Raw genomic sequence first — 12,555 nt, forward strand, 5'->3', positions numbered from 1 at the left:
GTTGAGGCCCCAGCACCGATCCCTGCGGCACTCCACTAGTCACCAACTGCCAACCAGAAAAGCACCCATTGATTCCAACTCTCTGCTTCCTGTTAGACAATCCTCAATCCATGCTAACATCTTACCCCAAACTCCATGCACCCTAATCTTTTGCAGTAGCCTTTTGTGAGGCACCTTATCAAACGCCTTCTGGAAATCTAAAAACACCACATCCACCGGTTCCCCTCTGTCTACCGCGCTAGTCAAATCCTTATAGAAATCCAATAAATTCGTTAAACACGACTTCCCCTTCACGAATCCGTGCTGCATCTGCTTGATCAAACTGTTCTTTTCTGGGTGTCATGCTATTTCTTCTTTGATGATAGATTCTAGCGTTTTTCTAACTACAGACGTTAAGCTAACCGGCCTATAATTCCCTACCTTTTGTCTGCTAGCCTTTTTAAACAGCGGCGTTACATTAGCCGTTTTCCAATCTTCTGGCACTTCCCCAGAGTCCAGTGAATTTTGATAAATAATTACTAAGGCATCCGCTGTCACCTCTGCCATTTCTTTCAGAACTCTGGGATGCATTCCATCCGGTCCCGGGGACTTGTCTACCTTCAGTCCCATTAGTCTATCAAGCACTACCTCTCTAGTGACAGTAATTGCATTAAGGGCCTCATCTCCTACCATCTTTCTATCTTCAATATTCGGCAAGCTGAAGACTGACACAAAAACCTTATTTAAAGCCATTTCCTCATTACCCACCGCTAAATTCCCCCTCTCATCCTCCAAGGGTCCAACATTCACTCTAGCCAGTCTCTTCTTCTTTATATATTTGTAAAAACTTTTACTATCATTTTTACATTTAGAGCTAGTTTAGCTTCATACTCTATCTTTCCTTTCTTTATCGCTTTCTTAGTCATTCTTTGTTGTTTTTTAAATCTTTCCCAAACTTCTAATTGCCCACTATTTTTAGCCACTCTGAACGCATCAGATTTTAATTTAATACTCTCCTTTATTTCCTTCGATAACCATGGCGGGTTATCTCTTCTCTTACAGCCCTTCTTTACCATCGGAATATATTTCTGCTGAGTACCAAAAAAATCTCCTTAAAAATCCTCCACTGTTCCTCAGCCGTCCTACCAACCAACCTGCGCCCCCAATCTACATTCGCCAATTCCACTGTTAGCGCGAGTGGGCGAAACGACCACTACGGACTCAGGGTGAAGTTCAATAACGGCACAGCTTTATGTTCTTTTTACGTCGACAGAGAAGCACAGTCAGGACATACAATCGGACTGTCCCGAAAGTGCTCTAAAGACTCCCCCACAACCGGCTACAATTATACCTGAACTTCACATTTCAAATGCTAATCCTTTATTTACAGTATTTGACTTCAGCCATCCTGTTTCGATGTTTTCGAGTGTTGGAGCAATTGTTTTAAGTGTGTGTTAATCGTTTTTGTCTGGTTGTTTATCTATGGTCTAGAATGTCTGGGGTTTGAACCATAGGTGTGTTATTGATCTCAAGAGTTTTGATGGGCCAGGGACGCTTCATTAACTGTGTTAATTTTAGGTGTCTCCATGGGTTGTTTGACTGGTTTAGAAGTGCTGATTTTGATGGGGTGGGGATGTGCTCTTTAATTTAGTTCCTGTAGGTGCCATCCTGTCCAATTTCCCTTATGTGCTAGCCCTCATTTGCATTCTAAAAGCATGCTCTTACCTACTGATCAGTGTCTGTTACTTTGTGATTTTAGTGGAGGGCTCTGAGGATAGCTTTAGTTTGCTTCCATTTTGTGTGCCCAATTTCATAAAATTTGTTATCCAATAACACCGCCCTCATCTTATCATACTCCCCTCTGTTCAAACAGAGGACACAGGTTTGGGACCCTACTTTCTCATCCTCTATTCAAGCATCAGAAATTCAACCATACTATGATCACTCGTCCCAAGAGGATCCCTCACAAGAAGATCCCTAATTCTACCTGCCTCGTTACACAGTACCAGATCGAAGATAACTCGCTCCCTTGTAGGCTCCGTTACATACTGTTCAAGGAAACTATCCCGACAGCATTCCAAGAACTCCTCAAGCTCACCACGTCCGACTTGGATCAACCAATCAATATGCATATTAAAATCCCCCATAATTATCGCCGTTCTATTTCTGCACACATCAATTATTTGCTTGTTTATAGCCTGCCCCACCTCAAAGTTATTATTGGGGGGCCTATTGACCACACCCACCAGTGTCTTTCTCCCCTTACTATTCCTTATCTCCACCCACAACGATTCCAAGTTTTGCTCTTTGGAGCCTATATCTTCTCTTACTACTGCCCTGATATTATCCTTTATTAACAGAGCTACCCCACCTCCTTTTTCCTCCTGTCTATCCTTCCTAAGTGCCTGATACCCCTGGATATTCGGTTCCCAGTCCCGGTCACCCTGCAACCACGTTTCCGTAATGGCCACTAGATCACACCCATTTGTGCTGATTTGTGCCATCAGCTCATGCACTTTGTTCCAAATGCTTTGTGCATTCAGGTATGCATGCAGTGAAGAGGGAATATCACAAATGAACCGCACCCTGAGTTCACCCAATGTCCACGCACTTTCCCTGGCATAATACGGCTCTCGCAGCAATGAAAAAGGTGAACATTGTCTGGGAAGTATTCTGCATCTGTCCCCTGCACTATTGGCATTGCTTTGCTGGAAGCGCAGTCAAATCCATGTTGAAAATTACACTGGCAAAGCAATTAGTTTCCTATCCAGTGAATTCTAATGATATTATTAGAGTTAATATCAAAACACAAAAATGTAATAGAGCAGAAAGTAGACAATGCGCTGAAACTGAAGTATTGTGCTTTATCAACTATATCCACACAAACACAAATTATGGAAAAATACTGTGAAAAAAGACATGTTCAGCAAAACATCATTTGGTCCATTCTGCCCCACTGCATCATCTCACTCTATCCAAGGTACTATTCATAGAACGTCCACATTACAATTGAACAGGTACTGTATGTTGTAGCTCAATAAACAAGTTCATCCATTTCCTGGCAAAAAATTCCTCTCAGAGAGTAATCTTACAAGAGAATTCTGATGACTTCAATGGATAAAGTAAAATCATTTTTCTTACCAATCATGTGATTTGCAACATGGATCTGTATTTCCCGTTCAGTCTCAAAAGTCATCTGGCACTTGATGCACTGATAGGTCTTCTTCTGTCCGACAATTATAAGATGAAGGAAACTATTATTTACTCATTTATTTATTCAGTGTACACATTTAGTTAGCACAATTTATTTAAAGTTGTCGTTCCCATGTGCTTTGGCTCTTGGCTTAGTGTCTGCTGATGCTTCACCCTGAACTGTTTTGTGTAGTAGTATTTTTATCACTGATGGTTGCCATTGCCTTCCACTCTTGGGGATAGGGCACTAAGGCAGATCCCAAATCTACAACTGGAATAGGAATTTAAACCATGCTGTTGCCATTAACCTGAACAACACACTCGCCATCTACCCAACTGAGTTTACTGGCCTCTGATTTAACATATTGGCCGTTGTTTTTCTTCCCGCACCCAGCGTGCGCAAGGCAGACTTTCATCTGCTCCCATGACAAGGATTTTCCTGGAATAGGCCACTGGTATATCACCAAAGGGTTAAAGCTTGAGAGGTGCCACTCCACATCAAGCTTGGCTGACCAGGAGTCTCTCCCACTCTTACTGCGTGCCACTGACATGTTGGGAGGATTTTACAGGTTGATACTCAACCTGTTTGCCCACATTATGAATGGACCTTCCTTGGCTGTCAAGTCCTGAGGTGGGATTCAAACCCGGAACTTCTGAACCTGAGGCAGGGATGCTACCCACTGTGCCTCAAGACAATCTTTTCAAGTTATACAAAATTTTAAATTAATTCAAACTGAAAAAGCACTTTAAAGATATTAATTGAATTCAAAAGGGTACCAGGTTGAAATGTTTTCAAGATTCTTCCAAAAACACATGTACATGCACAGCGAAATCAGTAAAGAAAAAATTCTCGGGTTTATTATTGTACATAGTTAGGTACACTACCCTTCCTAAGAAATACTGTATTAATATAGATTTCTCTTTCTGTTCCTGATATAAATGAATTATTTTAATTTTCTTACCCTTGGAGCAGGTGATGCCTGTGATGACTTTTTCTGGCTACTTGTCTCTGGCGTCATTTCTCTATGGTCTATCTGAATATGACTCTCCAGATCCTCCACAGTTTCAAACTTAACTGCACAATCTGGACATCGAAGACTGGCGCTGGTTCGTTCATTGTTTTCCTGCTGTGTTACATTTGAAGATTGGCCATTGGTGCCTCTGTTCATGCATCCTGCACATAAGCCATAGGGCAAGCCGTTGATGTCAAGCTTCACCAAGTCCTGTTTGCTCCTAAACTCTTTCAGACATAAAGCACACTTGTAGAGTCTTTGATGACTCTGGTTATTTGGAGATGATGATGCAGAGTTTCCTGATAATTTTTGCATGTGGAATGTTCCATGAATTTTCAGCTCAAGTGTAGAGGTGACTGTTTGCATGCAAACTACACAACGGAACCCCGTGAGAGAGTTTCTCAGGTCTGGATGCATTTGACAATGCTCAATGAATTCCTCTTCACTCTGCAGTGGCATTTTGCAGATCCTGCAAGTTCCTGTATCAAGACTTTTGCTATGTGTGACCTTATGCTCAGTCAGTGTTAGAAGGGAAGGGAACCTCTCACCACAAATAGGGCACATGTAGTGCTTTGCAGGCCCGCGATGGGTCTGCATATGCTCTCGGAGGCCACTTTCCGAGAAAAAAGTCCTTGCACAGATGTTGCATTTATGGCTCCCCTTGATGAATTCAGCCTTTTTCCGCGAACAATCATCCTCACCAGGTTGAATGTTGTGATCTCTCAACCTGTGGTTCTGAAGAAGGACTTCCATAGTGTATGCGGCACCACAGATATCACAACCATACATTGGCTCTGAAGCATCAATATCATCTTCACTAGCTTCATGGCTGTTTAGAGCTTCCTGATTTTTCATCAGTATGTTCTGGAGATCAGTCTCCACTCTTTTGTTGCACGACACAATGCCATTTGCAGTACCATTTTGGCTGCTGTTGTCAAACACACAGTGTTTCTCCCGCAAATGCTTTTCTAGTAAAATGATAGCATGGAAGGCCTTGCTGCAAAATTTACAGTTGTACTTTTTGCTGTGTGTTGTGATGTGGCATTGCAATTCCACTTCTGTACTGAACGTATCACCACAGAATATACATTTACGGGCCTTTGCAGGATTGCCTAAATGGCTATGCTTGACATGAAGCTGAAGGTCTGCCTCCTTTCGGAAATCCCAATTACAGGCTGTACAACGATACATCTTCTTTTCGTTACTGTGCTTCACTGCCAAATGCACTTGGATGGAGACCTTGGAATCAAACACTTCTTGGCACAACGTGCAGTGATATAGCACAAACGTATGCATATCCAGCAAGTGCTTCTGCAGGTCATCCACTGAGGAAAATTGCTTGTCACAGCTCTCGCAGACATAATGAGTAGAAGTTGTCATGTAGTGTATGGTAAGGTGTTGCAACAGGGTCTCCTGGGAATCAAAATCCTCCTTACACTGTGGACAAGACTGCTTCCTTAGAAGAATTTCCAAATGGGACTTCAGATGGCTTTGGAAACTTTCAAATGAGGAGAATTTGAGATCACATTGATTGCATGGGTATTCACCGTTTGATAGTGATGGTACACTTGCTGATAACCGCTGTCTTTTGGGAGAAGAGACTTCTGCATCAGAAGAAACAGGACTTTGTTCTGATTTTGACTTACGACCACTGTTTGCTGCGAGTGGAATGTTCTTATGGTTTTCCTTGATGTGCTTTGTGAGCTTAAGAATGGTACCAAAAATGGGTGAATTGGTACAATAAGGACAAGAGTAAACTTCCATGAAGGACTGTGTGGCTTGTAGTACAGGAGACTCCAGCTTGGGATTTCCTGCATTGCAGTGAGCCTGCTGAATGTGGTCGGAGAGTGAAGATTCTGTAAGAAATCCCAGCGAACAATGGGAACAAAAGAAAGTATGGTTTCCATCTTGAGACAGCGCATTTGGGACACAATGTGTAATCCGTATATGCTCCTGCAAACTATTTAGGTCTGCAAACATTTCTGGGCAGTAATTGCAGTGAAATGTAGATGCACTGGTGAACTGCATTACTGGAAAAACATTATTTTTGTGGACTTTCCTGACATGCTCATTTAAGTTATACAAAGTGGGAAGTGAATCAAGGCAGAACTGGCATGTGTGACTTTGCTGAGGTTTATCTGAGTGAATAGTTTTTAAATGGATTTCTAGGACAGCCAAGCTACTGAAATCACGCTTAGAACAATACGGACAGCTATAGGTCACTTTTGGTGACCAGGAGTTTTGGCTTCCTTCTCTCTCCAAAGATCCTGAAGGTTTCCGGTGACTTCTGGATGGCTTTAGGGTAGAATCAGGTGTGGAACCTCGTTCAACTGAAGCACTGGAATCTGGAGTTGTACTGCTCATTGAAGCTGCACTTCCTGTAGCAGGATCAGGGCTTATGCTATGATTGCTGGAATCTGGTTGTCTATGGCTATCCAAGTGGCAATAGACTTCTTCCACCGTAGGAAACTGTTCTGGGCACATTGGGCACTTATGTTTCTTATTCCCGTGGGCTAGATCAATGTGATTGATCAGTGCATTTTCTTCTGCAAATACTTCAGGGCAGTGAATGCACTGCAATTCTGCTTTCTCACAAATCTGTGGGTGATTTGTTGCTATGTGCTTTTCCAAGTCTTCAGCTTGATTAAATGTCTCATCGCAATAATCACAGACAACATCTTCTTTCTTCATCTCCTTCTCAAGTTTGGTAACATGATCTTTGTTCTTCTTATGAGCCTGCATATGACTCTGCAATGAACTTGTGGAGGAGAACCCACGTTTACAGATTGTACACTTGAATGGCTTACTCGAACTGTGTGTTTTCAAGTGGATCTTGAGGTGATCACTGCGGGAAAAAGCTGCTTCACATTCATGACAATGGTACTTTTTATCTCCAGTATGAAGTTTGATGTGACGATCCCGACTTCGCTTATGTTTGAATAGGCGGCTACAAAACGTGCACTTGAAGGGAAGTTTGTCGCTGTGGATTTGCTCATGTCTCTTAAGGTAACTCAAACGGCTGAATGATTTGTCACAAAATTGACATGGGTAGGGCAAACCAGTCCCTCCTTCTTCATCAACAAGACTGAGATCACAGCCCTCCCCTAGCATCTGGGAAGGTGACGCAACATCTTTGCTGGAAGGCGATGAAGCTACCCATGAAACCTGTGGGTCATCGTCACCATCTGCAAAGGAAAGGAAGATTATAAAACTCAATTCCTAATTAACCTGATCAAGGATAAACCATTTGTAGACCGTGCAACTTTATTATATTACAGCCCGAGCTTTTATCAGGCTAGTATAAACAATGACAAATCAAGTGTAACAAATAATATCTTTCCCAAATAATAACTAATTCAAGGTCGAATGGTAGGCTTCTGAACATTTTCCTGTAATTATGATGCTCCCAAGTAATTTATTGAATCAGATTTCATTATTTAGCATAAATATTAAAAGAATAAAAATGACCAAAATTAAACAGATGATGACATGATGTTTTATGTCCTTCATCAACCTATCCAAGATGAAGAAGGTGTCCCAGTATCTGGATCCAATGACAGCAGATACTCTAGGTGCCATGTATTCTAATGCTCCATCCCTCTATTCAGCACCCTCCCATTGGATTGCAGTTGAGAATGAAATCACATTGTTTTGTTAGATAGCTGAAATCTCAAAATACAATTAAATTGAAATAATGTCAAGGTGTTTTGGTGGAAATTATGTTGTGATTTCACTTTAAATATCAAACAGATATATTTCTATTTAAGATGCACTGTCATGGGTACATACATTTTATATGCAGAATTACAGCAAATCCCCAAACCATCTTTCGTCCAAGACCATTTGATAAAAAAATACTACCCCACACTGATCCCTAATGGCTTTTACAGCAGCACAATATGACCTTTATTTTATAACAGCCTCTCTGTAGAATCAAATGTTGTAGACTCTTTAAATAGTTTTAATAAATGTCACTGTATGGACTTACTTTAGGTATAAATATTTTGCTAATTTAGAAACGTATGTTGTCCTGTATTTGCAAACTATTATTACTGCAAAATCCAAAATTCAGAAGAATGCAAAAAAAACACTTGAGAGGATTAAAGTCATTAAAAAGTGCTAATCCTCTAAAATAGGCTTGTTCAAATACAGTAGCAAAGATCATGTGGCTTTTAGAATGCTTTTTCTATATTCACATGAGGGAATTGGCAACTAGGGACACTAACATTAAACATTTGCAGGAAAATTTATTACATACTGAAATGAAACTGAATTACTGGCATCTTCAATGTAACTCATGTGGTTCTGTTGGACCTAAATTGTGTGTGATTGCTTGCGTGCGCACATGTGATTGTGTGCGTGAAAGCATGAGATTGCGTGAGCGCGACTGCGTGCATGCAATTGCGTGCGTGTGCGAGATTGCGTGCATGCGGGATTGCGTGTGTGCGGGATTGCGTGTGCACACGCAATTGCTTGTTTTTTTTGTGAGAATGCATGCATTTGCGTGCTCGTGAGATCAGAGACTTTTAATCAGTAAATCACTGCTACTACTGAAAATGTTAACCACTTGGACCATTGTGACCGTAAGTAATCTGAGTGATGGACATTTCAGCGTACAGAGAAGCATTACTAAAAAATAACAAGGCTGAACTTTCTTTACTAAATGAACCAACTGACTGTGTGTTTGAGAACTGCATTAGGCTTTCAGAGGCTAAATTGGATGGTTATTAATGTCTTCATCAGTGCTCCACCAGGCATCCGTTGTATCACACCAACTGAATGTGTTCTTAATTCATAAATGTGCACATGCACAAGGCTTCTTTTTCAGTAAAAAAATTTGCGCTACGAATTCTCTTTACCTTCAAAAAGTGAAAAAAAAAAAATTTTCTACTAACAGAGCAGCAGAATTGGATATAAACACAATCTGTAACCTCATGCCTGGGAATCTCTCAATCTGCATCAAGCCAGGGGATCAATCCTGGTTCAAAGAAGAATGCAAGAGGGCATGCCAGGAGCAACACAGGCATGCCTAAAAATGAGGCATCAACCTAGTGACACTACAACATAGAACTACTTGCATGCCAAACAGCATAAGCAGCATGCAACAGACAGAGCTAAGTGACCTCGCAACCAACGGATCAGATCTAAACTCTGCAGTTTAGCCACATCCAGTTGTGATGGCTGTAGACAATTAATTAGAGGAGGAGGCTCCACAAATATCCACATCTTGATATGATGGGAGAGTCTAGCATACCAAAGCAAGAGATAAGGCTGAGTGCATGATCCATCCCAGTCTCCTCTGAAGATCCTCAACATTACAGATGCCAGTTTTCAGATAATTCCATTCACTCCAGATGATATCAAAGAACAGCTGAAAGCATTGGATACTGCAAAGGCCCCAACAATATTCTAACAATAGTACTGAAGACTTGTGCTACAGAATAGCTGTATTGTTAATCAAACTGATCCAGTACAGCTGCAACAGTGGCATCTACCCTGCAATGTGGAAAATTGCCCACATATAACCTGTCCACAAGAAGCAGGACAAATCCAACCAACCGCCATCAGTCTACTCTCAATCATTAGCAAAATGATGGAGGTGTTGCCAACAGTGCTATCAAGAAGCATTTACTCAGCAAGAATATGCTCACTGGGTTCCGCCAGGGTCACTCAGCTCCTGACCTCATTTCAGCCTTGGACCAAACATGGAGAAAACAGCTCAACTCCAGGGGCAGGGTGAGAGCAACTACCCTCAACATCAGGGCAGCATCTGATCCTGTGTGGCATCAAGGAGCCTTAGCGAAACTGAAGCCAATGTGAACTGGGAGAAATCTCTCCACTGACTGAAACACGTTAGGGATTAATTATTTCAGTCCCAGAACATCACTGCAGGAGTTCCTCAGGTTGTGTCGTTGGCCAATCATCTTCAGCTGCTTCAACAGTTACCTTCCCTCCTTTGTAGGTCAGAAGTAGGATGTTCATAGATGACTGCCCAACATTCAATGTTATTTCTGATTCCTCAAGTAATGAAGCAATACAGCCCATGTGCAGCAAGATCTGGAAATATTCAGGTTTGGATGATAAGTGGCAAGTTATATTCAAGCCACACAAGGCCAGACAATGGCCATCTGCAATAATGGTTCACATTGCTGCCTCACAGCATTATGGACCCTGGTTTGATTCCAATCTTGGGTGACTGTGTGGAGTTTGCACATTCTCCCCTTGTGTGTGGGTTTCCTCCAGGAGTTCCGGTTTCCTCCCACAGTCCAAAGATGTGCAAGTTAGGTGAATTGGCCATGCTAAATTGCCCCTTAGGGTTCAAAGACTAGGGGGCTGAGTGGGGCAAATGTGTGGAGATGTGGGGACAGAGTGCGAGGTGAGCCTGGGTAAGATGCTCTTTCAGAGAGTCGGTGTGGACTCGACAGGCTGAATGGCCTCCTCCTGCACTATACGGATTCTATGCTGAACCATGTCCCCTGACATTCAATGGCATTAGCACTGTGACTAGCCATTCAAATACTGTGGCTATGAGAGCAGGTCAGAGACTGGGAATTCTGCAGTGAACAGCTCACCTTCTGAATCCCAAAAGCCTGCCTATCGTCTACAAAGCACAAGTTAGAAGTGTAGCAAAATATTCTCCATTTGCCTAGATAAGTGCAGCTCCAACAACACTCAAGAAGCTCGAAGCCGTACAGGATATCAGACTGGCAGCCTTTTCACCACCTTCAATGTTCACTCACTCACCACCAACACACAATGGCAGCAATGTGTACCATCTACAAGATGCACTGCAGCAACTCACCAAGGCTCCTTCAACAGCAAACCTGTGACATCAACTATCTCAAAGGACAAGGACAGCAGATGCATGGAAATACTGCCACATGCAAGTTCCCCTCCAAGCCACACACCATCCTGACTTGGAAATATATCACCATGTTGGGTCAAAATACCTGGGTTTACTCACACGGTATATGGACTACAGTGGTTCATGAAGGCAGCCCATCACCACTTTTTCAAGGACAATTAATACATGGGCAATAAATGGCATAGCCAGTGATGCCTACATCCCATGAAGAAATTTTTAAAAAGTGGAATGCATATCCAAAAACCTACTTACCTTTCTACTTGATAGATTTTCCAGTGTTTAGCTTTTTCCAAGCATGAAAACAGTATTTAGTTAAAAAGGTTTACATTTGTATAAGCCTTTCATGATTACCCAACATCTCAAAGTGCTTTGCAATTAATTAAGTACTTTCAAAGTGCAGTCATTGTTGTAATGTAGGAAATGTAGCAGCCAATTTGTGCACAGCAACTCCCACAGATAGCAGTGTGACAAAGTCGAGATAATATGTTTGTGTGATATTAATTGTGAAATAAATATTGGTCAGGACACTGGGGAGAACTTATCTTCAAAGCAGTGCCAGTGGGATCTATTCTGAGCACCTGAGGGGCAGACGAAGCCACGGTTTTAATGTCTCATCTGAAAGACGACAGCTGCAACAAAGCATTAGCCCCTCAGCACTTGGTCAGCCTAGATTTTTGGGCTAAAATCTGAATGGGACCTGAATCCACAACCTTCAAAGGCGAGAGTTTTACCAACTAAGTCATTGTTATCACACAAATTACCTAAGATACGTATGTAATTAGCTAAAAGAGAGTTTCTAAAACAAGCAAGTCAACAATCACTGTCCCATTCTGACAGGTAAAACTTATTAAGTGTAATCCAATGTCTTATCTAATTACTATAACAATGATATGGCAGTATAAATAGTAATATGCAATGTATGACACCAGAAGCTTTGTAAAGATAAACAAAGATAGGACTATAACATACATTTTCTTGACCCCCATTTGAAACATTGCCCGACTCCTACCGCATCTCATCTGTTGCTGAAACCATTTTTTGTCACCTCCAGACTTGAGTGTTTCAACTCATGGCCACCTTCCCATCTTCCAACTTCAAAACTTAAGCTCACCCAAAAATGTTGTCCATACTTTAAATTGCACCATGTCCCATTCAGCATTTTTCCTGTGCTTACTGAGCTACACGAGCCCCCAGTTCAGCATAGCTTTAGTTTTTAAATTCTCATCACCTTTTCAAATCTTGTTACTCCCCACCGTTGAAATGCTTCCAGCCCCAAATCCCTCCAAGGTATCTGTGTCTCACCAATGCTGGCCTTTTGAGTATCCCTACTTTTTACCATATCTCTAGTCATTCCTTCAGATGCTACACAAATGCACACACAAATAAAATCTGCAAGTACCTCTACCTTGATTGTGAAGGTTTGTCAACTGTCATGGCACTATATTTTAACATCTAATTGATTTGCACCTGAACACAAATCAACGTGAGAAGTGACAGTATAACTTA

The 12,555-nt window shown here is 41.7% G+C and overlaps 1 protein-coding gene across 8 annotated transcripts in view; it reads right to left on the minus strand.

Moving 5' to 3' along the window:
• Positions 1-12,555, minus strand: part of znf423 (zinc finger protein 423) — a 377,947-nt gene that overhangs the window by 185,414 nt on the left and 179,978 nt on the right. For 7 of the 8 annotated variants that reach the window (XM_080186964.1, XM_080186961.1, XM_080186962.1 and 4 more), the window contains 2 exons: positions 4,134-7,369; positions 3,121-3,205 (listed from right to left, as the gene is read on the minus strand). In XM_080186964.1, coding sequence (XP_080043090.1) covers positions 3,121-3,205; positions 4,134-7,369 — 3,321 coding nt within the window. The remainder of the gene's footprint in view (positions 1-3,120; positions 3,206-4,133; positions 7,370-12,555) is intronic. The other variant, XM_080186963.1, reaches the window with a different exon arrangement.

This window comes from Carcharhinus amblyrhynchos, chromosome 4, assembly GCF_965287045.1.
Source record: "Carcharhinus amblyrhynchos chromosome 4, sCarAmb.v2.hapA, whole genome shotgun sequence".
Classification (NCBI taxonomy): Eukaryota; Metazoa; Chordata; class Chondrichthyes; order Carcharhiniformes; family Carcharhinidae; genus Carcharhinus; species Carcharhinus amblyrhynchos.